This window comes from the organism of the source record quoted next, unplaced genomic scaffold (genome assembly GCF_019419815.1).
Source record: "Pyrus x bretschneideri cultivar Hongxiangsu unplaced genomic scaffold, Pyrus_bretschneideri_v1 Contig16, whole genome shotgun sequence".
NCBI classification, from domain to species: Eukaryota; Viridiplantae; Streptophyta; class Magnoliopsida; order Rosales; family Rosaceae; genus Pyrus; species Pyrus x bretschneideri.
The window spans coordinates 4,619,912-4,644,330 of NW_025999457.1; the positions used below are offsets into that span (position 1 = coordinate 4,619,912).

At 36.8% G+C, this 24,419-nt stretch overlaps 3 protein-coding genes across 7 annotated transcripts; 2 read left to right on the top strand and 1 right to left on the bottom strand.

Annotated features, from left to right (window-relative positions):
• The first annotated feature begins 490 nt into the window (after window positions 1-490).
• Window positions 491-3,786, top strand: LOC103940984 (copper-transporting ATPase PAA1, chloroplastic-like). Of its 4 annotated transcripts, none has more exons than XM_009351163.3 (5): window positions 491-1,163; window positions 1,266-1,319; window positions 1,432-1,585; window positions 3,426-3,504; window positions 3,639-3,786. In XM_009351163.3, exons 1-4 carry the CDS (start codon window positions 723-725, stop codon window positions 3,458-3,460), a joined length of 684 nt encoding a protein of 227 aa, XP_009349438.2. In that variant the 5' UTR covers window positions 491-722; the 3' UTR covers window positions 3,461-3,504; window positions 3,639-3,786. The 4 variants fall into 4 exon arrangements, with proteins under 4 accessions (XP_009349438.2, XP_009349436.2, XP_048436985.1 ...); XM_009351161.3 differs by having other exon boundaries at window positions 492-1,163; window positions 3,583-3,786; XM_048581028.1 differs by having other exon boundaries at window positions 495-1,163; window positions 3,420-3,504.
• Window positions 3,787-4,664: 878 nt separating this feature from the next.
• On the bottom strand, window positions 4,665-15,434 carry LOC103930295 (potassium transporter 7). Its single transcript, XM_009339614.3, has 10 exons — window positions 14,846-15,434; window positions 12,040-12,268; window positions 11,530-11,778; window positions 11,278-11,328; window positions 10,703-10,963; window positions 9,445-9,497; window positions 9,198-9,312; window positions 8,741-8,995; window positions 5,910-6,432; window positions 4,665-5,632 (listed from the first exon to the last, which is right to left on the bottom strand). Exons 1-10 carry the CDS (start codon window positions 15,128-15,130, stop codon window positions 5,092-5,094), a joined length of 2,562 nt encoding a protein of 853 aa, XP_009337889.2. The 5' UTR covers window positions 15,131-15,434; the 3' UTR covers window positions 4,665-5,091.
• A 2,275-nt stretch (window positions 15,435-17,709) lies between these two features.
• Window positions 17,710-23,146, top strand: LOC103940986 (ATP-dependent Clp protease proteolytic subunit 6, chloroplastic). Of its 2 annotated transcripts, XM_009351165.3 has the most exons (9): window positions 17,712-17,884; window positions 18,008-18,075; window positions 18,256-18,325; window positions 18,815-19,016; window positions 19,144-19,209; window positions 19,848-19,988; window positions 21,746-21,799; window positions 22,708-22,800; window positions 22,996-23,146. In XM_009351165.3, exons 1-9 carry the CDS (start codon window positions 17,772-17,774, stop codon window positions 23,041-23,043), a joined length of 855 nt encoding a protein of 284 aa, XP_009349440.2. In that variant the 5' UTR covers window positions 17,712-17,771; the 3' UTR covers window positions 23,044-23,146. The 2 variants fall into 2 exon arrangements, with proteins under 2 accessions (XP_048436986.1, XP_009349440.2); XM_048581029.1 differs by lacking the exons at window positions 21,746-21,799; window positions 22,708-22,800; window positions 22,996-23,146 and adding an exon at window positions 20,260-21,702 and having other exon boundaries at window positions 17,710-17,884.
• Window positions 23,147-24,419: the final 1,273 nt, after the last annotated feature.

Genomic DNA, 24,419 nt, shown 5'->3' on the forward strand with positions numbered 1-24,419 from the left:
TGCTCATTCACACTTTCTTTGGCAACATCATCCATAACATAAAATTTCGACATCACAATCAATTAAAACTCTAACAAATTGACCAAGAATGTTTAATGTGTCCATGATCAAGTCCGAAAGATTCTAAGCATCTTGCAGATCAATGTCTCATCTGTCCACATGTAAAACTTTCACTGCTTTCCCGCCTACACTTAAGGAGGGCAGGGTGTGACATTTTCATCTAAAATAATCTTTAAAATTGACATAACTCTTCATTTTGATTTTTGAAATTTACCATTAGATTGTCCGCCGCGAATGATTTTTAGTCTTTATGTGAGAAATCTCGTTAAATTAAGACCAAAACTTTTTACAAAAAAAAATTAAAATGATAGGATGATGGACAATATCAAAACCATCGATTTTATATCTCAAGAACTAAAATAAGAGTTGCAAAATATCAGTACCCCTCGGCTGATGGCCGTCGTTGCTGACTCCACTCCGCATAAACAGATAAACTCATCTTTCACATTTAAAACGCACAACCACCACCACCACATTCGATTCGATTGTCAAATTGTCAATTTGTCACAGTGACAGTATTGTCCTGTCGCTCCACTCTGAATTTGCTGCAGCTGTTATTATTAAGCACGCACGCGCGACTTCAAATCTTCTGCGATTATCTTCATATGATAAGATAGTAGAGCAGAAACTTGAAGCTTGAGGGGAGAGGCGGCGATTTTCCAATGGAGTCCACATTGTCCGCAGCGACGCCGACAACGGCAGCTCTCCTCGCCGTCTCCAAATCCCTCAACCGCCGACCGGAAAGGAGGACCTTTCTCAGTCAACGCCTCCCGAGTTGTCTTCTTGCTCGCAGGCACCTCACTTCGGTTCACACCAACTACTACGGCTTTCAGGCCCCTAAACATGATCCTTTCTCTTCCTCGTCTCTGAGGAGTCTCTGCGTCGTTCGCCCGCTCTTACGGCGCCGTTTAGAGTGCGTTGGTGGCGGCGCTGCTTCTTTTGCCTCTGGTGGTGGAAATGGTGGCCTTGGTGGAGAGAGTGGCGGCAGCGGCGGTGACGGCGAGGGAGGTTCGGGCGGCGGCGATGCCGAGTCCAAGGTTGCTGCTGCTGGAGGCGATGAGGTTTCGGCGCTCTCCACTGATGTCATTGTTCTCGATGTTGGAGTATGAATACACCATTACTAAAACCCCTCTCTCTTACTCCCTCCCTCTCTCCCTCTCTCTCGCTCCTAGTCAATCTGATTGATTGGTGATTTGCTTGGACAGGGAATGACATGTGGAGGATGTGCAGCCAGTGTGAAGCGAATTCTAGAAAATCAAGTAAGTTTAATTTCATTTTCTACCTCAAATTTACATGTATTTCGTTTGCTATCAAAGTTTCAAGTAAGTTTAATACCACCTATATATATATGTGTGTATGTATATATGGCAGCCACAGGTATCGTCTGCGACTGTAAATCTCACAACAGAGACGGCAATTGTGTGTCCTGTGTCCAAAGCGAAGGCTACACCAAACTGGCAAAAGCAGTTAGGAGAGACACTTGCAAACCAATTGACCAGTTGCGGTTTCAAGTCTAACCTTCGTGGTAAGCATTCACAATTGTTTCGCATTCAGCCTGTTACTTTTATTTATCGTTCTTATTAAAGTATGAATTCCATGGTTCTCAGTTATTGGAAAGTTGTATGTTTGGTTAATCCTTGTAATGGCTAGTCTTTTTTACTTTTCAAGGGCATTGCTTGTTCTTTGCTGTTTTTTCGGGATAACATTTGAAACTTGGTAATCAATGTTCATATTGATTTGGGACCTAAAGTTTGTGGATTATTTTCTTCAAGTGTGTTTTCGGTGTTACTTATACACGTATTAGGAAAAGTGTAATAGAACTGTGTTGCTTTAGAGTCCGTTTAGATTAACATTGCAAGAATCGGTGACAACTTAAACATTTTTAGTTATTGAAAAACACCGAAGTGCTAATTTTTAATGCTAGATGTTCTTGAAATTCTTGATATATCAACATGATGTTGATTAAGATTAACTTATGTTGGCAGACATTCAGTGGTGATTGTTCTGATGTTGGCTTTCAGAGTTTTTTTAGCACATTAGTTGATTGTGTTGCGTATGAGGATATAGGCTGACATCATTAGATTGTTGAGTTGCAAAATTAGGCCAGATAGGAAGTGGAAACTGGATTCATCAGGGGTCCTCTTTTAAGAAATTTTAAATTTTCTGTCTATCCTGAGTTCCAGTCTGCTTAAGTGATTTGGAAATCGAATGGTCCTACCAAGGTTCATATTTTGGCTTGGATCATAGTTCATGGAAGGGAAAATACTTGTGCTTTGGTACAAAGAGAATTACCAATTTGCCCATCTCCTCATTGGTGTATTTTGTGTAACAAGGAGGAAGTATTTGAAAATCATTTGTTTCCACATTGTCCATATGCATTGAGACTGGTGACGGTTAGTTAGGGTGGGGAAGCAAGAGTCCATTGGGTTATTCCTCATTCACCTTCAAATATTTTTTGTGAAAAGTCAAAAGAGTATGTTTTGGTGGTGGAAAAAAGGCAAGCATTTTGTGGAGTTGCATCATGTTGGCTGTCTTTTGGGTAATTTGGTTGGCAAGAAATAGAAAAATCTTTGAGAACTATAGTGGGGATGTAAGGTTCTGAGCATCATTTTTGGTTTCTGTTTCTCCAGCTTTTAGTGATCTATCATTTCTATAGTTTTATTAGATTGGGTAGCTGCTGCAGGGTAGCTTTTCAAGTTGTAATGCAATGTGAGAGGGTACTTTTCTTTTGTTTTGAGGATTGAATCAGTTTGTTGGTGGACCTGTGGTCCACTATGTTCTTTTATTATGCTTTAGTTCTTTAATGAAATCTTGGTTCTCAAAGAGAGAAGGTTGCAAAAAGAAAAAAACAGAGTCAGACATAAGAACATGAGAAGCATCGATCTTGCTTGAAAGGGTTTCTTTTCTATCTCCGTTTGATTTCAAAGCCACAACACTCTCTCTTTTCTTGGTACTCAAGCATGCTCCTTTTACATCTAAAAATTGTGATGCCATTGAATTTGCTATATCCTCTTGAGAAGTTGAGGATCAAAGTTCTTCGCAAACTTTGGGTTGTACTGTTGTCATATTATTATAATTGCTTTTGAAGGTTGAAATCGTTTCAGCTGCCATCCATCCGCAAAACAAGATGGACAAAAACTAAGTGGGGTAGGTTTGTGCTGCTTTAGAAATGATAATAGCACTCAGCAGTTTACTGGTTCAGCTGAATACAACAGACTATTATCTATTTACTCCTTCGAGCGTTGTTTCTTTACTTCAGGTTGTCCAATTAGAACCCCATAACTTTAAAATAAGAGCATGTATATATGTTCGCCTGCTTGGGGTTTCCAAATGATTTATGTGAAGCTTTCTGGGTTCAGTGGCAGGTCAGGGAGCTACGGAAGGAGATATATCACCATAGAAGTGCGAAAGATTTCTTGTCAGGCTGAACCATAATAGTTTATGGTACTTCCTCAAACTGTTGGATTTAATTTCAGTGGCGTGTATAAGCGCATAATGTTTTACATCTCTCCGTTTTATCAGATGTAACAAAAGAGGATTGAAAATCATTACTGATTCACAACTACTTGCTTCCTTAGTCTCAACCAGCAGCTCATTGTGATGGATAAGTTTGCGGAGCATTTCTGTTATGGAGCACTCATTTGTTTTTGAGATTTTATATATGCTTTGATGTAAGCATTCTTCCAAACCAAGAAATAAATTACTCCCTATTTGATTGGCCTGGTATTTCTTATGCCTTGTTTCCGTTATTTGTTTTACTAGGTCGGAGTCAATTCAGATCTTATATTCTTATCTATTCTAATTGTCCTACTAAAACAAATAACGGTTATAGGACAATTAAATTTCACGGGTAATACCCATAACCATAAACACCCATTTAAATTTCACAGGACGGTTAAATACCCATAACCGTTTATTTTGTCTTAACGGTTACCTGTATTTTAAATGGACAGGATAATTGCGGTTACTCATACCCGGGGTATTTTGCCCATTCCTAATCCTACAGCAAGAGGCAACGTAAATTAGATAATGTGCACGTATAATACAAGGAAAGTAGTTATACAACCCTAAAAGTTAGCTCACTACAAATTTATAACAAATGACGCAAGTGAACAACTAAGAGGCATCTAGGGTTGGAGGGTCTTTCCAAGGGGGATGTTACCTTGATAAGTTTTGAGTAGCAATTCTACTTCACGTGGAAAGCAATTATTTGTGTTTTATAGCATTGATATATAATATGCATAAAAACGTATATCAAAACAATTGAACAAATGCGAAATTGCTAGCAGGTTGAATTGTTCGGTGTATGATAACACAAATCACGCAAGTAACATTTTGGTAATAATACATCGTTGTTTAATACGTAAGTGGTAGTGAAAGGGAATCAAATAATTTAAAATTTTGAGAAACAAAGCATGAGGTGAGGAAAAACATAGGTTATAGTAAAAACACGAGAGAATATGCAAGTGATCCTCTACCACAGTGATGAAGAGAAGTAGTACCCTTGCACCATGGTGTAAGTTCGAACTCTGTCCACTCCCTAATTTGACATCTAATCTAACAAGCCTATTGTTTGACCAAAAAAAAAAAAAAACACGAGAGAGTATCAACAAAGAAAGCAGGTAATTAATTGATTCAGTTTCCTATAAATTAATGTATATACAAAGTTATATGAATGAATGGCAATCAATTTGAAGGGGAAGGGCAATCAATTTGAAGTGGAAGGATGTCGTTATATATCACATTCACATAACTTTGACATCGTAATTACGGCACACTTTCCAGATGCATAACCGCAAATAAGTAACAAAACTTCGGCCATGCGACATCCTCAAACGAGCGGTGGACCAAAATGGCCTGCAATCGAATTCCAGAAGCTCGTGGCCACGAACTGCAGCAACGAACAAGTCTTCGAACTGCAGCAACGAACAAGTCCTGAGCCGCATGAAGAACCACTCATAACACCAGCTGCCGGTCTCACCTCCGGTGTAAAGGTTAAAATTGACCTTATTTTGGTAGCAAAATCGGCCTTCATACCATATATGTCATCCCAACCTGCATTAGATGCGAATGGGGCACACTCAAATTTGCAGTGCCCCTCCTGCAGTTCTTCCTCAAGAAAGCATAAAAGTAATTGATGATTAACTTCTTGATAAACCATGAATCTTTCCTGGCCCTAATATCCCCGTGACCAAGAAGATAAACAACCCCTGATTCTTTGGCCTTTCGTATAAATGATAGTTCCCTATCCATACTCTGCTCAGAATCAAAAACCGTTGGATCTTCTGGAAGCACTGGCTTCACCTCTGATGTGCTTGCTTCTGATACAGGCTGCCTGCTCGTCTCCTTGTACTCAGCAAGAAAAGGAACACCAAGTGAGTAAACACTTCCATTGGGGGCTATAAGAACCCTCGAGACAGAGGTCTCATCTTCTGAGTCTGTATCACCATCATCCCCATCGCTCTCCAGTGACCGCTGCTGAGCTTCCCTACGTATGAATTTCTCAAGGCTCTCAATTAGTAGCTGTTCAAATGTTTGGTGATTTTCTTTACGAACATCCTTATAGCCATACCTATTGAAGTCATAACGGCAGATACAGAAGGTAACTAGAAATGAAGGAATGAAAAAGAAAACAAAGGAAAAAACACATCAACTGCGAACATGAGTGATTTCCGCTTCATTTGTTGTCAGGCCTACGGCAAAATAATACATCTTACTAAGCATAAATATATCCTATGACGGGTTTCACCATTTGGCATCCATGAAATACATTATGGATCTAAATTTTGCACTAGATTATACAAAGAAATCACTCTACTCTACCAAATCAGAAGTGTTAAGCATGTTACCTGGCAATACAACGAAAAATGTGGTAGTTTTTTGGACAGACGCGCCGAAAAAGGAACCTTTCACTTTGAGGCACTACAGGAACTGGAACATACTTTATACAAACAAATATGATCATTGAATGGATTGCAGGAAGTGTGGTCAGAAAATGGCCAAAGATTGCTGGTATTCCCTTCACCAGCTCATTGTAAAGCAAGCCAATGCCTGGAGCTCTGATTGTCCCAAGATTGCAACCCAATTCTCGCATCAGATCCATTGAAAGTTTTTGCTTGACTTCGGTTTCATACTTAAGCTTGCTTCCATAGTTCCAGATAAACATTATAAAGAACATAATTATGGCAAAGACCACAATAATCCAACTTCCATCTCCCACACTACACAAAACCGATGAAAAAAAGGTCAACTCCAACCCCAGGAAAATGATTAAGAAACTCAGCACGATGATTATGTTTATCTGCCATATAAGAAGCATAACGATTGTTACTAAAATGGTCGTCATCATCATCACTCCTAGCTCAGCAATACCTGTAGTAAAAGAGGATAGTTATAAAAAAAATTAAAAAACTGCATATAAATTGATTTATGTAAAACTAAAGTTCATCCACGGAGATACAAGAAGATGTAACTGATGGTAACTGTTGAAATAATTCATGACAGTGCCTGCATGTTATTTTTCAAGTGGGTAATGCCAGATCAGTGGTTGATTTTGAGTTCGAACCAAAGAGATATTTGGAATGTCCTGTCAGGTAGATCTAACCTAAGAAAAATAAGCATTGTAATGAAGTCAAGAACCTATTCACCACATACAAGCATGTTTGAGAATTGCTTTTAAATGACTGTAACCGCTTTTAGAGAATTTGTTTTTGGGTTCCAAAGGCACTTGAAGTGCTTCTTGCAAGAAGCACCAGACCAACTACGTGCTACAAAGAGAAATCATTCAACAGCAAAGACTCCAAATATCTATTATGATCTTTAACCTTAGAGAACTTTAACCACAAAATTTTTATTACAATGCCAATTTGTATATCTTTATATTTTTTTATTTGTTATAAATTATAATTTTATTAATAAAAAGTGTGAACCAAGGAACTTGATAGATTTTGGAATACCTGTCTATGTTTTGAACTTTAAAAATAAAGAAACTGTAACTGGAAAGAGGTTAGCTTTGGTGGCTATGGCAATAACAAGAACACACAGCAGAAAAAATAGGATAACTATCTTATAAAAATACAACAACAAAGCCTTTTCCCACTAAGTGGGGTCGGCTATATGAATCCTAAAATGCCATTGCGCTCGGTTCCGTGTCACATCTTCTGTTAGATCCAAGTACTCTAGGTCTTTTCTTAGAGTCTTTTCCAAAGTCTTCCTAGATCTTCCTCTACCCCTTCGGCCCTGAACCTCTGTCCCGTAATCACATCTTCTAACCGGAGCGTCAGTAGGCCTTCGTTTCACATGTCCAAACCACCGTAATCGATTTTCTCTCATCTTTCCTTCAATTTCGGCTACTCCTACTTTACCTCGGATATCCTCATTCCTAATCTTATCCTTTCTCGCGTGCCCACACATCCAACAAAGCATTCTCATCTTCCCTACACCCATTTTATGTATGTCTTGATGCTTCACTACCCAACATTCCGTGCCATAAAGCATTGCCGGCCTATAAAATTTTCCCTTAAGCTTCAGCGGCATACAACGGTCACACAACAAACCGGATGCACTCTTCATCCATCCAGCTTGCATTATGTGGTTGAGGTCTCCAGCCAACTCTTCGTTCTTTTGCAAAATAGATCTTAAGTAGCGAAAAAGCAGTTGCTCTTTGGTACTTCCTGATCTTCAATCCTCACCCCTAACTCATTTGAGTCTCCATTTGCAATGAACTTGCACTCCATATACTCTGTCTTTGACCGACTTAGGCGAAAACCTTTAGATTCCAACACTTCTCTCCAAAGGTTAAGTTTCGCATTTACTCACCCTTAACTCATTTGAGTCTCCGTTTGCAATGAACTTGCACTCCATATACTCTGTCCTTGACCGACTTAGGCGAAAACCTTTAGATTCCAACACTTCTCTCCAAAGGTTAAGTTTCGCATTTACTTCTTCCTGAGTTTCATCTATCAACACTATATCGTCTGCGAAAAGCATACACCAAGGAATATCATCTTGAATATGTCTCGTTAACTCATCCATTACCAATGCAAAAAAGTAAGGACTTAAAGATGAGCCTTGATGTAACCCTACAGTTATGGGGAAGCTTTCGGTTTGTCCTTCCTGAGTTCTTACGACAGTCCTTGCTCCATCATACATATCCTTTATAGCTTGGATATATGCTACTCATACTCCTTTCTTCTCTAAAATCCTCTAAAGAATGTCTCTTGGGGCCCTATCATATGCTTTTTCCAACCATGTGCAAATCCTTTTTCATATCTCTATATCTTTCATAACTATCTTATAAAAATAAAAAAAGATAAAAACAGAGAGGAAACTATATAGTGTTGACATAAAATGAATAAAAAGGGAGAACAATTAAATTCTTTAAAATAACATAATTCCAACAAGGCATTTTGGTGCAACAGATGTTTTACAGAAACCAAAAGACAAGTGATTGATGAAGTTGTCTGGTAAACTGTGAACATTTGGTGAGTACTATTAGGGGAAGGGATCCCAAATTTTTTTAGAGTTTGGTGAAAAGAAACCTGAACAGTTGTTTTTACGGAAAAGCTTACTTAGTATAGCTACAGGAAACCCAACTATAAAACATAGAGTTTGTTAACAAACAAATAACAAAACTGAACAGATAACGAGACTATATACTTTGAAACATGATGAGAATTACCATATGCATTTCCAATCTCATCAATGTTTGAAATAGTGCAGATAGCCACTAGGGAAACCACCAGCAGAAACCAATTTACGACAGGGATATAAATTTGCCCCATGAACTTCCGGGAGGTATGTATGATTTTAAGGCGAGGGAAACAACCAAGTGCCATTGATTGTTTTATGCATGAAAAAGTGGCCGTTGTCATTGCACGACTAGCAATCAATGCAGCAACATTAGCAATGAACAACATAGGCCAGAAAACACCACCTGCAGACAATGAGAGTGATTTCTCCATAATTAAATTTCCATCTATAACATATGCTTGCAAATTGCAAAGGGACTTAAAACGAATTAACGATATATCATATATCTAAGAATTAGTGAGATAAGTATGACTATTGACACATTCGTAGAAAATCCTAACTGAATAATTTGCTTGAAAATTGATAAATGCACCAGTGAAGCTTACTTGGGATTGAAGAAAAGAAAGCTTGCTCAGCCCCATTTTGGTTCTCCATAAGGTAGGCGGCTTGACCCAAATAACCCAACATAAGGCAGGGCAAAACAAGAAAAACGAATGTAAGCTGAAAAGAACAAATACCCAGTAAATTACAGTTCTAGTAATCAGAAGGTAAACACCACACATTCTGACACTTCGATGTATCATATAAACAAAATGAATATTGTATAAAGACCAATTATTCTTCATTCTTAACCTGGACTGATCGTACAGAAAAATAGCAAAGATCCGCAAACATTGCCTCAGAACCTGATACATACAAGTACATCAGTAAAGAAAAGGAAAATATGTAGGTGATAACCAATAATATAGGTTCCCAGTTCATATAATATCAAACAAAATTGAACCCCATTTACATAAACATTAAACAGTTCTATCAATATTTCACCTCTTGTAAGTGACTGTTAGCATCCCATTTGTAATGGAATAATTCATGATTTAACATTTTCCAATAATACAATACCTAAATTATGCAACCTCAGGTACACTCTAATCATGGTTTTTTTTTTTTTTAGAAGAAAATAGAAAAAGCAAGCTAGGGATTAGTTAGCAGTTTCTTTCCATTTTAAAATCTTTTGTAAGCACACAATATTTCAATACGAAGGAACAGGACAATACAGAGGACAAGCCTAGCTAGAAGATGCTAGCTAAACAATTGAACAAAGACAGGAAAATACAAATATCCATGGCAGCAGACCGAAAAAAACACTAGTGTCCAGAAGAATTCAAGTCGTACAGTATAGGTCCGTAGGAACCATCCCTAGATTCTGAAGATACCTATACCCAAGGATAGCATAACCCCAAAAAATAGTATTCTCCACAAGGTCAAAGCAATGGGACAAGGGTGCCCTTATTTCCAAAGTTAGCAGGAACTAAACTGCGGATTTCTTTGACTAAAAATGGCATGTGAAAACCATTGTTTCAGAAGATATACTACCTAATTATCAGCTTTACTAAATAAATCCAAAGACTTTCTAAGTTCTTCCAGCCTAACTCCAGTACATGTCTAGCTTCAATTGTGAGGGGAGCAACCTAACCAGCCATATAAACCATGCTGCCACTAATTCGATAAATCCTTTTTTCTATAAACTAAATCCCTTATAGCTGAGCCTTTATACCTAGGCAATAGTTCAACCCCTTATACATATTTCTGCATAAACTTGTCTTAAAGGACCTTTTTTACTGACTGGATTACATTGCCAGGGAATCAGACATTAAGATATTTTGTATACTTTTCGGAAGAAAAAATTTAATATTATAGAAATTCATTCCAGATGAAATCCATGCACAAGCTAAAAGATGACAATACAACTCAATAAGAAAATGAAAAGTTAATTACAGAAAAGAGTGGAGCCAATTTAAAAATGGAATCAAGGTTGCAAAAATTTACAAAAAAGTAATGATAGCAACTCCCATGCACCCCCAAGGTCTAAGTTTTTTTCCAGACTGATTACCTGTTGCGCATAAAAGACAACCCCCAAGAGAATACCAAGCCTTAGTTGAGTTTCTCTCGAAGAAATAATAGATGTGAACAGGATTGAATGCCTTTAAGACACTGCTGTCATATTTAACAAGGTTGTAAATCCCAATCCCACCAAGGGAACAAAACCATATGAATAAGGCAGGGCCTACAGCCAGTCCAACTTTACTTGTCCCAAATTTCTGTACACTGAATAAAATAACAAGAAAGGTAACCGAAATCATCACCACTTCATCTGCATACAAATAGAAAAGGGAGGTAAATTAAAGTACACTTTAATTGAAACAGCATAACCAACTATCATATTTAGAACAAAGAAATCAAACGCATAGGCAAATGGGTCTTAGTTCATTGTCATGATTTTGGTTAGAGGAGATGGCTTGCACAGTGTGGTGTTGTAGCATAGAACTTTAAATTTTGCAAATCTTCTAGTTCTTAATAAAATTAAAATTGATGTCAGTAGAATTAACTTTTTAGTATGATGCACTCCAACAGAATCATGACAGCTAAGACCCATTTTTGAGATGTGGTCCACAGGATAAACAATACCTTGCTCAATTGCCTCTACTCCAACCTTTAGACCACCAACAGCTGATACTACTGCATTAAGAAAATAAAAAGCAATCACAAAGTAAACAAAACATAAAAAACTTTAGGCACACCCACTCTTCACAATTTAAAACAAGAACACTACATCTAAAACAGCTATGCAGCATTACCACATTTCATCACATCAATAATGGGTTGATAGTTGCAACTTGCAACAAGATAAAACAGAATAAGAATAGATGATGCAAATACCTGACATTGCTGGTGTAACAACCCCATCAGCTATCACCATAGCAGTACCAGCAAGCACTAACATCAGAAGAAGCTTTTTCAGAGTCAGTGAAGCCTCAAGCCTTTCCTTGATTTTTAAAGATCTTTCAAGTTCAGGAGATGGCACCTTTAGCCTGAAGCTCGACATCCGGGCATCTGACGGAAGCTGATTGGGAAGAAGACTGACCTTAGCATGTCGACAGATCAATGAATACAAAGCAAATGTACCACCTGGAAAAGTTAAATTACCATGAAATAGAAAATATGCATTCAACTAAACATTGATGTTGTACTGCAATAACTGCATACAGAATAGCTTTGTTTGTACTCTGTGTGTATGTGTGAGTGTGTGTGTGTGTGTGTGTGTGAGAGAGAGTAGCTTTGTTTGTATTCTGTGTGTATGTGTGAGTGTGTGTGTGTGTGTGTGTGTGTGTGTGAGAGAGAGAGAGAGAGAGAGAGAGAATACGACTTGATTTACCGAATCCAGCATACCTTCACCATCATCATTAGCCCAAAGAACCACCAGCACATACTTAAGCAACGGGATCAAGATTAACGTGTATAGGACTAGCGACATTGCTCCAATAACATCCTCATTTCCATTAATAGGTGCTTTGCTAAACATGACACTGAACGTATATAATGGACTTGTTCCAACATCACCAAAGACAACCCCAAGGGTCTGAAAAGCAATTATTATTTTCCTTCCAAGACTGAAATCCTGCAATAAAATATACATTATTAAGGAAACTTGGTTCAGGTCAATAAATAACTTCATATTTCCCGTAGGTTAATCAAAACAATTTTACTCTTAAATTAAGGTCAATAAAACAATCTTCCTCGCAACCAAGGTCAACACCCGTTCCTCTATATCTCTTTATTGACCTCTCCTTAAAAAACAAAAATATTGATTGGCTCAATCCAAATGTTATAAGTATTTTTTTTTTTGTCACCTAAAACAAATTACTCCTACATTATTATTAGAAATTCTAATCACAATACGTGTGCACATCAACATGATTCAACAGTTGAGCAAAAATAAAATTTCTAAATTATAAAAGAAAAGAATAAAGAAACACAGGCAAAGAAGTTTCAAATTTCATTTCAATGAACCGTACCTATGTATAAATTCAAATTAGAAAACCTGGATACTTTCCTTATGAACTATATGGCAGACAATGAACTAAGGCAGACGATATACTTTAAGGAAAACTAATCTATTAATCCATATTAGAGAAAAATGCCACTTTCTCCCGTGGCCAAAGATAAGGCAAGTTAACTACTTTTGTGAAGCAAATTTTGGAGTTACCATGAGTTGCCTAGGTAATAGTTCATTGTGAAAGTTCAACATACTCGTTGGGTTATGATTACAACTTAAGTTTCTGAATATTAATACCAAGTTGCTAAAAACCTAAAACTCAATGTTCTTCATATATAAACAACGTAACAGATGATTTAAAAAGTAAATTAAACATAAGAACATAACTAAGGTTTCTTCTTGAAAATCACTGAGTAAAGATTTCCTCCTGTCTCTAGTTGCTGCTATTGTAGGTCTTTTCCAATTCTAACTACTCTACTCCAATTAAATAATGGTCCAAAGGGATTAGAAACATAAAAAATGAGAAAGGCAATCTATATTCAGCACTACATAAAAAATCTGCACATATTTCCCAGAAGAAAAAATGAAGCACACTATCAGCCTTCCAGCATTGAGAATATAAGAAATTGAGACTTTATTAAGTGAAAGCTCAATGAGTTACAGAAAGAATAGCATAAGAAATGCCCAGTGGTGGAAAAGAGGTTCACCACCAAGAAAAACCTATTCCAACAAAAAACCAAAAACAAAAAACTTCGAAAACAAATATACAACTCCTATCTACCAGCAGCAACCCTACCAAAATCAACTGACTGCAGCACCCAATCCAAATGAAAAACGAAGAAATGGAAATCTCTGATACCGTCTCTACCATTGGACACAAGGAAGCCCAAAGCCTCACCCTACCCCATAAAAACTATCACCTCCTCTCCTAGAAGAATACCCAACTCAGCCCCATCTCCGCTTGTGCCACAGTCCAAGAGCTACTGGGCAATAATGAAATAATATAAGCAACATTTTCTAATCCATTATTGCACATAGAAAACTAATCTGGTCTCTTACACTAGAAATACCAAAATTTAATGACCCCATCCACGTATACATCTGTACTTTACTAGGTAACTCAGCCGTCCAAAGCAATTGAGATGGTTCAATAAAAGGTTCCGTTTTTGGAGAAGAGTGGATTGAGCATGATTACACTGTCATAATTGCTTATCATTTGAAATTTGGAGTTGATGATTTATGACTTGTACTTCCTAATGGTGTATGTGATTGATGAATGAGCATTCTGTTTTATTAAAAAAAAAAAAAGTCATCAATCATCACAAATTCCAAACTTAGAAAGGTAAACAAGTATGCAATTTATGACAATGTAACTTATGTTCACTAAAAGCTGCCATTTTACATTAATGAATTTCCATACTCCTCTCTATAGTCTATACCCACCCACAACATCATGTAACTGCTCTGAAGTTCTGCTTAAAGATTCAAAATAATCCAACCTTAATGTTTACCACAATTACAACATCCGCTACTAATTTACGTTTACAAAGCCACTCATACCATGGTCATGAGCTCTTAAATAACATTCAGAATTTTCTTAATGAAACAGAAAGATCACATAATCCTAAAATTTATATGAAGCGGAAAAAAACACATAATCCTAAAATGTATATGGCATAGATGCTTAGGCAGTTTATTTTATTAGCACCATATTCTACCAGAAATCAAGCTAGCCAAAAAGCATAAAGTAAAAAGTAAACTCCACGCTCTGAAAAGTGACAATTTCTTAACTTGGGTAGGATGCTAAACATGCCTCCTTAGAGCCTAAGCATCAACATTGCAAGACATTCATTAGAACTAAAATAATTATTAAAAACAGGGTTAATAAAACCAACATATCCAGCTTCACGTGTACAGTCAATCGCGATTGTAACACATCTATATATGCACCCGATAATTGTCCAATAAGTGAATCTCCCAAAACGTAAACTAACTACAAAGCTACACAGGATGTATCATGTATGTATAATGTACGTATGCAGCACAACATGATAGGAAAGTAAAGTGGCTACAAGCATGGATCTACATCACACTAAGCAATGCTGAACGAGCGAGGCTACTCGACCGAATCCAGAAATGCAAGTCTTAAGCTCACGACAAAGTAAATAGTAAAAGTGAGAGATTGGGATTTTGAAGCACCTCATATTCGTTTCTGTGAGCGCCGGGGACCTCGAGCGCTTCGACGTCAAAGGAATCCACGCGAGGGCCAGTGCGAATCAAGCGCTGCTCAGCATTATCGTCCTCCTCTTCATCATCCTCCGAATCGAGAACCGTCCGACGCATCGCATCTTCCTCCGTATCCGCATCCTCGTCGTCAACTTCGGAGTCGTCCTCGTCCTGAAAGACCCACCGCGACTCGATGGAGTCCATGGACGCCAGTCCGCCATTGATCTCGCCCCTGTCGGGACCTTCCTCCTCCTCCATCGATCAATGACAACAACTGTAGAGTGTGCGTAATTGTCAAGAGGGACTAGGATTGGGGAATGGTGGAGTGGAATTTTGTGGGGGAGGGTGATTGGATGGGAGGAAAGTGATGGAAAATTGTAGGGTTTGGCATATGTGGAAAATTGGGGAAAATTGGAATGAACTTGTTTTTTTGGTGAATTTTAAGGAAATTGTTGGGGGAATTTGGTTCTTTTTGGCTAAATATGGGGTTCAGCTTCAACATTTCAGATTCTCACGCTACAAGCTTAAACTGGAGAATGTTAAATTGTGTATTAGCTGGCGATGGACCATCTTTCTTTTAACCGCTTCACAGTTGCTGCATGCATGTCCGGTCCAGATTCCAATGTATCCGGCCGGTTCCAACTGGTTTAGATTTGCGCTGCGTCAGGCCGGTCCAAGGGAGTAATTTTTCAGTGTGCCGGGAACACCATGCCACGTGGTGTTCCCTCACACATAAAAATTCAAATTTTGAATATACTTCAATTTTTTATTTCAATAAATGGCAGCGACGTCCAAACTGGTAACTTTCATCTAGAAACTTTTATAAATAACTAATTTCATTTTTAAATGTTCAAATTTTCATATTATTTAGTTCATATTTCTCGCTTGATAACCAGTGAACTTTTAAAAAACGTAAATTGACTTTTGGCACTTCTTTAAAACCCACCACCATTATAGGCGGGTTTGGTATTGCTGTGCTTTGAAAAAAAATTGTTTTTGCTGTGCTGTGAAAATAAGCTCATTCTTACTGCTTCACATTTTTAGCTTTTTTCATTCAAAATTGTGAAAATAAGCTGTTTTAAGTGTTTACCAAACATCTTTTTGAGCTCAACTTTTTTTATACCCACTTTTTATAAAAACACCTTAATACCAAACCAGTATTTAGTTATTTTATTTTTCCTCCGAGTCATGCAAATTGATTCATCGACCGCTCTATAACATTGACTCATCTAAGTGCTCAAAGTGATGTTTTCACCTTTTTGAGTGGATCACATGGCAAAGATGAACAAACTTTGGATGTCTGTATTGAGTATTGGAACAATTAGGAATTAATTGGCTATTTAGACATGTTTAGGAGGGTAATTGGCTGAATAACAGTTAACGGGGTGAAAATTAGCAATGGCTTACAAGTTTAGGGGAAATCAACAAATAACATTGACCCATCTTAGCCATACTATGAGTTTGCCAAAATAATTCAGTATTGAACTTACCATGTACGGAAGGTAATTTAAGACATCTAACTTATAAGTGAGAGAATAATACAGCTAAAGTATAGTACCTGTAAGTGAGCGGTTTTAGATCCGATTCTCGCTAAAGATGAAATTGAATCATATTATTATGTCATGTTTATTGTAAGACTTAGTCTATTTTCCTATTCTCTTAGTATAAATACTATTATTTATTAAAAAAAAAAATAGACACACACTCGACTAACAAGTAGCGGTAGCAGTGGTTTTGGTACATTATCATACCAATTACCATACCAAATATTTGGTACGGCAAAATCTATTACCATTACCATACCAAACTTTCGGTATACCGAATATTGGTATACCAAATAGTTTGGTTGGTATGGTATGCCAATGGTAATTGCCACTTAGTTTTACGCCACTTAGTTTGTCCAAAATCTAATATTTTTTAATTAATGTTTTAGTGTAAAAAATATAGAAAAAAATATATAGACGTTTGTAATGACAAACTTTACAACTTTCGTGAAGAGCTTAACTTTGAAATTCGTCATTATAATCGTATAAATCATAGATCAAAATTTAACTATTGATTATTGTTTACATTTACGCTTCATTTTTCTCATCAAATTTTGTTTTTTTTTTCGGATTTTCTTTTCTGAAAACACGATCTATTAGAGGATGCAGGAAGATGAACGGTTTGGATCGTTGATATTATGTTCAGAGTTTTACGGTTAGTGAAAATATTGCTTGATGTTTATAAAGTTTCTACAAACTATATGATATTAACTCATATTTCAGTTAATCGCAAATATCGAAACGTGATATCAAAGATTTGAACTATTCATCTTCTTACATCCGTCAGATGATCATGTTTTAAAAAAAATAAAATTTAGTAAGAAGAATAAAGCGTAAATGATAATCGATGGTTAAATATAAATATAAGGTTTATGGATTTAAGTGTTGGATTTTGAAGCTGACCTCTTCATGAAAGTTGTAAAGTTTGTCACTATAAGTGATTGTATATGTTTTTTTTTTACATTTTTTATACTTCTACAATAATTATTATTAATTTTGCTCTCAAATAATTATATGAATAAATACATAATATAATATTAATAATATTGGTTGGTACGGTATACCATCGGTACTGGTTTTAGATACCAATACCATACTAAAATAGTATGGTATGGTACAAATACCGTACTATTACCAATTGGTACAAACTTTTGATAATAATTTGGTATGGTATGGTTAGTAGGAGGGTTGGTATAATAATTTGGTTAAAATTTCCACCACTAAGTAGCGGCACCAGTTAGACAGGATTATCACTGTTTCATTTTTAATGGGCCGAGCCGTACAGCCCACAGATGTGCTCATCCTAAATCCTCCTAATCTGCTCGCTCTCTCTGCGTCTCTCTGAGTGAGTCGAAATGGTGGCATTAGCAGGTTTCTCAGCCCCTCCGAGGCTGAGCTTTTCATTGGGTTGTTGCCGCAGTAGTAACTCAACATCTCTTCCTTCATTGCCTCTCAGTCTCAGTCTCAGGTACGAACAAATGCAGAGGATTATCTTTCAATTTTTAATTTTTTTTAAAATTTTTTACAGTTTTCATTTTATATGATGATATATTTGTTTGTTGTTTGTTCATGTTTTGTGGTGGTGGTGCAGAAATTCGACGCCGAAGTCCACAGTCTCTGCCTTGCACACTCCGTACGGCGATTCTTTAGCAACTAGTGGTAATTTCTCTTTACTAATTACATTATTTCCATAGAGTAAGAGACCCAGTTGTTCAATGTTTGAGCTTAATCCGTGATTTCGGTCATTTATTCGATAATTACTTGCATTTGGCTATTTATTTGGAGTTTATATTCAGTTTTGCAGACTAGATTAAATTCTAAACGTATTGCTGTTTCCAGGATTATCAAGTAGAACTTGTGGGTCACCTCTAAAGCTTGACGGCAACGATTTTGGTGATACTAGTACAAGGTCTATAACTCGTGCCCTTTTGCATAATTGATAGATTTTCTTTTCGATTTTATTTAAAGTGCATTTTCAGACTATATTTCTATTGATTTTCACATGATATTGTATTCATAACGGGGTAGTTTTATCTTGGGAGATGATTTTTGCCTGCACACACTCTGTGTTTCTGTTCCTTGATGAGTCAAAATAGGTTGAAATGGCTTTTTGTTTTTACATCCATCAGGTCACAAGTTATGCAAAGTCTCTTGGAAACGAATGCATATATTTATTCAATGATATTGATAACTGAGGATGAATTGACGAAAATAGGTTAGGGCCAAAAATCTTTTTTAACTGGATCATAATATGTTTTTTAAACTCGTTAGAATTTAAACGGAAAATAATTCTATCAATCTCTGCCCTTCAAGGCTCTTGAATTCTACTCATGCGTGTATGTTGAATGATGTCTTCTATTATCTTTAGATAGGATTAAAGGTTTGTGAATTTTTTTAGTTATGGTGCAATAGAAGCCAAAAAGGGGAATCCACCCATACTCCCAGCTGTGATGACCCCAGGTGGACCATTGGATCTCTCATCTGTATTATTCAGGAACCGTATAATCTTCATTGGGCAGCCAGTTACTTCAGCGGTGGCTCAACGAGTCATATCCCAGCTTGTGACTTTGGCTACTATTGATGAGAATTCAGATATACTGGTGTGTACTTACACTTTCTCCCCTTCTCCCCTCTGCCCCCCTTTAAATTGATTCAGCATGGCTAAATTTTTAACATGTCAAAGTCGGTTTCTTTCAGAGATTGTGACTTTATCCTGTATCATTTCAGGTGTATTTGAACTGCCCTGGTGGGAGTACATACTCTGTTTTGGCAATTTATGACTGCATGTCTTGGGTAATGTCATGAAGCTTCGTCATCTTTCTTTTTTTTCCTTCCAAATTTTTATCACATTTCTTTGCACTTTGTTGTGGATAAAGAAAATTGAATTGCAACAGAGACAATAAAACAACATAGAAAAAGGAGTGTTAAAGTACCCCAGTATAAGAAATAAGAGAAATGAAAGAGGGAATCAAACCCCTTCTAAAATGTTTTTAATGCAACACTGTGGACTTCCAATGCCAGCAGACAGTAGAGAAAATAAGTCTAAATTAATTAGAAACAGAAGACATGAGAGCGGACCAAAACAGAACATTTGCTCTCTTCTTTATTGCATTTTCATTCATTCCTATTTGTTACATCATCAATTTGTCATCAAACTCCTATATTGAAATTACGGTTTAGAGTGTTGTCGCAGTAGCCCTGAGGAGGTGATTAGGCTCAAGTAGCATTTGAACTAACTTTAACATTCGCCATTCTGATTAGGTTTGCATTGTCTTTAACTAGATAAACCTAACCAAGTAATAATCAGGCAAACAAACACACAAAGAAAAACCAAGACAAAATTATAACCATGGCTCGATTGCACCAAACAAGAAATAGTTTTATTTATCAATTATGTTCTGTTTGCATTAAATGATTTTTTATGTTATCAGATCAAACCTAAGGTAGGAACAGTATGTTTCGGAGTAGCTGCAAGCCAAGGAGCACTTCTTCTTGCTGGGGGAGAAAAAGGAATGCGCTATGCGATGCCAAATGCACGAATCATGATACACCAACCACAGAGTGGTTGTGGGGTATGAATCAACTTTTTTTGGACAGCTTGCCTATTTTGTTATTAAGAAGATGCTTATAAGAGGTTAGGAGGATGTGAATTAATGGGCTATATGACAAGAAGTAAAAGTAAATTGTATTTTGATGGTCTATTCTTTTAGGTGTCTTTCCTATCTTGTGCTGTTATCAGTTTTGGGTATGGAGGGAAGACCTAAGTTCTTTTTGTACCGTATGTTAATTAATTATGTAGTATCATTTAAAAATCAAAGTTTGGTAATGAATATAATGATATAGGAATCTCAAATCTCATCGAGCAGTTACATGAGAGGGATTTGGAATGCTCATGTGGTATTTTTCTAATCCCTCCTAAACATTTTATGATCCATCCTTACCAACTTCGTCTCGATCCCTTGGGACTTGGAAATCCCCACCCAAACATAGCCTAAATATTTTTTTCAATCCTTGCATTTGCATCATTCCACTAATATTGCAAGGGCATAGACGCTGGAACTTGGTTATTCTAACCTGGCTAGGCAGGTTGGATTTTAGGATTATAGATTACATGTAAAACATTTTTAACATTTCCACCATTCCATAATGTACACATTTCATGTAAAACATTTTTCTGTAGGTTGATTCTAGGATTCAAGGATTCTAGGTTACATTTACACTTTTTACATTTTCATGATTCCACAACGCATGCATTTAAGAATAAATTGGAACGGCTATGTTAGGTTGGATCCTAGGATTCTATATTGCATTTCCATCATTCCACTAATTTTTAGCAAGGACATGCCAGAAAATGGAACTTGATTACATTTCTTTTCATTTTATTTGTACTGATCAGGAAAAAAGAGTGAATATATATTTGTTTTGACTTTTAAATCGAAGTTTGAGTAAAATGTTTTCATATTGTAAAATCCCTTAGAATTGTTTATGCATTGTGGCCTAAGGATTCCATTTTTCTTATTTTCCAATTCTGATTGATATTATTAACCATGAAGCATGTTATTTCTTAGTCCTAGAACTAATGCCTTTGAAAATTCTTAAATGTTCTTTTTGATCCTTGCATTTGCTTGAGATGATAGAAAATTTGGTGGCTTCAGTTGGCCCTTAGATGATGATGGAAATGCTGAGTTTGGTATTCTCTCATTATTGGTTCTCCCAGGTGTTTGATTAAGTATGATGGTCTCAATACTAAAGGTGTGTTGTGAGTTTGACCAAAAATTATCGTACTACCTAAACGTCAATGTATTTTTTGGAAGTGTGAAGGTCTACAACAACAACAACAACAAAGCCTTTTCCCACTAAGTGGGGTCGGCTATATGAATCCTAGAACGTCATTGCGCTCGGTTCTGTGTCATGTCCACCATTAGTGGTTGTATTTGATCTTTTTAAATACCTTTGTACTATGTTACATCCTTGAACCGTCAAAGGTCTCGGAGTTGACTTTCTGTTGTAAATGACCTAATAATCTCATAACCGATTTGTTACTTAATCTAGTTTTTATAGTCGTTTTTGTTTCTTGCCCTATTTTCTCCTGTGCTCATAACTGCATGAATTTTTATAGTAATGCATTAGTTCATGTCTTTGTGGTCGATTTTTCCATGTATACTGCAACAAATTGATATTGTCTGACACATTAACGCAATTAGTTTCAAATTCTCAGATTCTTTGTTAATTATTTTCCGTAAAATTAAAATAATTTCTTATATACAAATTACTACGTGATCCGTTTTGTTTTATATCCGTGAATTGATTTGGAATTGTCTTATTGTAGGGCCACGTGGAAGATGTGAGGCGCCAAGTGAATGAAGCAGTTCAAACTCGCCATGTCAGTCTCTTCTCCCTTAGTTGTATTCTTGAAAATCTTTCTGGTGATCATATATTAGTGTTGCAGCCTAATTGATTTAAATCAAACTGATCAGAATAATCAATTTTGTTATATAATTTTTCTGATCAAGTCAAAGTTGAAATCTTATAGACTTTTACAAATTGAAGGCGTGTTGAGACCTGCTGCCGCACAGGGCTACTAGGGAAACTGGAATTAGATTCAACCCTATTTAGGACTGCGTTGTTGTAAATAATTCACTGCATTAGTTGCAACTTCATTTAATGACAGACAAACCTTGGTGTCCAAGGAAATCTCTTTTTGATGTGGTATTTTGAGTATTACCATTTGAATGCGGGTGTTGAGAGCTGTTGCCTCACAGTACTACGACGACAACTTAAATTTAGGTTCAGCCCTGTTCGAGGTTGGGTTGTTACATATAAATTCACCGTGCCATTAGTTTAGTCTTCATTTAGTGACAGACAAACCTTGGTTATCTGGGGCAGTTAGTGGTAGATAATACAGCCATAACCACCATTTTGAAGTAGCGTGGTTCTATTGTGAGGAGAAGCACATACAATGAAGGAACATCTCTAATAACAGTTACTGCTCCAAAAACTCAAAAAGCATTCTCTGGACCTTTGAGAAAATACGTATTACTCATACCCTGCATGGGCGGGATCCTCATCCACTGGGCATCTCCTTTTAATGTTTGAAAGACTTTGCATCTGTGATTATTGCTTTTCGAGTTGCAGGAATTCGAGATTTAGGGTTCTGTCAATACTGTGTCTAACATGTACTTAGTTTCCCTTAGAGCTATTTCTTTGTGCTTTATTCATCAAATTTATGAGTGCCATCGGCTCCACATTATGTCTTTTAATTTGGTCTTGTGTCCTGATGTATTGATGCAGAAAGTCGACAAAATGTATGTTGCGTTTACTGGGCAATCTCTAGAGAAAGTGCAACAGTTCACTGAGAGGGATCGTTTCTTATCTGTTTCCGAGGTAATGTTGTTAATTCTGTGACCCCAGTACAATTACAGAACTACGATAAACTTCTTTTAACCAAATTAATTTTTCAATTTCCAGCAGCTAGTAATACTCCAGCACTACATATCTATCTATCCAGCTTATTAACCTGCCCTTATTTATCCAGCTTATTAACCTGCCCTTTATTTTATTTATTTTTTCAAATTGCAGGCTATGGAATTCGGGCTTATTGATGGCGTGCTGGAAACCGAATATTGATTCCAAATTTGTACCGTTCGTTTTGTCTTAAAATTTCAATATTTTACAAATTATGATCGGTCATCGGTTATCCAGTTTATTTGATTCCTGTGTTGCTGCTTCACTTCACCTTGTGATGAATGCCATATTCGATCATCATTTTGTTAGGTGCACATCATGATAGTTTTTCTCCCACTATTCTTCTATCTTGATGCGTATGAAGCTGAGGTTTTACCATAATATCAATTAACAATATGGATACTACAATGCCTCTTCGCATGTGGCAAATTTTCTACCCTGACACTTGAAAAACAAAAAATTAGGGAACTTAGAGCACTAATGACCATTAGGCTTCACAATAAAATTAATTTGCAATATAAAGAGTATCACAACTCTATAAAGCATATATAAAGTCTCTTGGTTTTAATTTTCTAGGCTCGAAGGTTTTAAACTCTCTTTATGTTAACCATATTCATTTAGGCAATCTGATTCCACGATCAAGATTCAGAAGGACCATCTGATGTAACTTGAAGGCTTTTGAACCTAAATAAAAGAGTGGGTATGACAGCGGGATTCATACTCTCTGTTGGACCCAAAAACTGCATGCAAAGGCCCAAACACATTAAACGTCCATTGCCCAGTTGCCCTTACGGTTTTATTGCCTCATGTGAATCTCGATTGTACTATACAAATTTAGTGGCAAAACTAATAGTTTAGCAAGCATTTACGCAAGTTAAATTCTCATGTCAGGCCAAACAGTAAAATATATAACACCATTCCAATCACATTCCTTTAAACCCAACACCTAACAAGCTTACATCACTCAAGACATATGGTTTCACGGGCTTGTTAAAGGGGTTGGGGTGTGGAAGGTTATGGACGTCCATAAGGTCCGTAGAAACTCTTCGATAATGGAGACTTTTGTCTACTTGGGAGCACCAAAGTCCATGACTATTATTTGGAGTGGTCTCACATTGGGAAAGCAAATGAGATAGTTTCCAACACCTTGTTTTAGTCAATGCACTGTCCATAACAATAACATAATTTTACAACAACCCATCCGCACATGACATATATCTTCTCTTTTCCGGACCAAGACATATGTTTCTCGTGAACCTATTCATGGTGCAACCTATCTCACCCTTCTATCCATATGTTACTAAGAAGGTACCATTCCACCTTTTTAGCTGTTGGAAAAAAGCTACTTTCAGTGCCTCTTGTTATGCATAGGAAGCAAGGAGGTTCCAATCCATCCCTTTACCGTATGGAAACAAGTAGTTTCCAGCACATTCTTCTATTCAACAGAAAATAGGGATAACCGTCACTCATTGTAAATTGGAAGCCAAGATCAGAGTAAAATGAAGGAGGGGGAAGTGGAAAGCTTACTAGTACCAAAC

What these genes read in the sequence shown, in the direction of transcription:
- LOC103940986 (XM_009351165.3), top strand. Translation starts at nt 17,772, where the DNA reads ATGGTGGCATTAGCAGGTTTCTCAGCCCCTCCGAGGCTGAGCTTTTCA. An exon ending in AAGCAGTTCAAACTCGCCAT is followed by an intron (nt 21,800 to 22,707) that starts GTCAGTCTCTTC and finishes GTATTGATGCAG; the next exon opens with AAAGTCGACAAAATGTATGT. An exon ending in GTTTCTTATCTGTTTCCGAG is followed by an intron (nt 22,801 to 22,995) that starts GTAATGTTGTTA and finishes TTCAAATTGCAG; the next exon opens with GCTATGGAATTCGGGCTTAT.
- LOC103940984 (XM_048581028.1), top strand. Translation starts at nt 723, where the DNA reads ATGGAGTCCACATTGTCCGCAGCGACGCCGACAACGGCAGCTCTCCTC. An exon ending in AGCGAATTCTAGAAAATCAA is followed by an intron (nt 1,320 to 1,431) that starts GTAAGTTTAATT and finishes TATATATGGCAG; the next exon opens with CCACAGGTATCGTCTGCGAC. An exon ending in TTTCAAGTCTAACCTTCGTG is followed by an intron (nt 1,586 to 3,419) that starts GTAAGCATTCAC and finishes TTCTGGGTTCAG; the next exon opens with TGGCAGGTCAGGGAGCTACG.
- LOC103930295 (XM_009339614.3), bottom strand. Translation starts at nt 15,130, where the DNA reads ATGGAGGAGGAGGAAGGTCCCGACAGGGGCGAGATCAATGGCGGACTG. An exon ending in TTTCTGTACGATCAGTCCAG is followed by an intron (nt 9,313 to 9,444) that starts GTTAAGAATGAA and finishes TGTTCTTTTCAG; the next exon opens with CTTACATTCGTTTTTCTTGT. An exon ending in ATTTTTCGTTGTATTGCCAG is followed by an intron (nt 5,633 to 5,909) that starts GTAACATGCTTA and finishes TGACTTCAATAG; the next exon opens with GTATGGCTATAAGGATGTTC.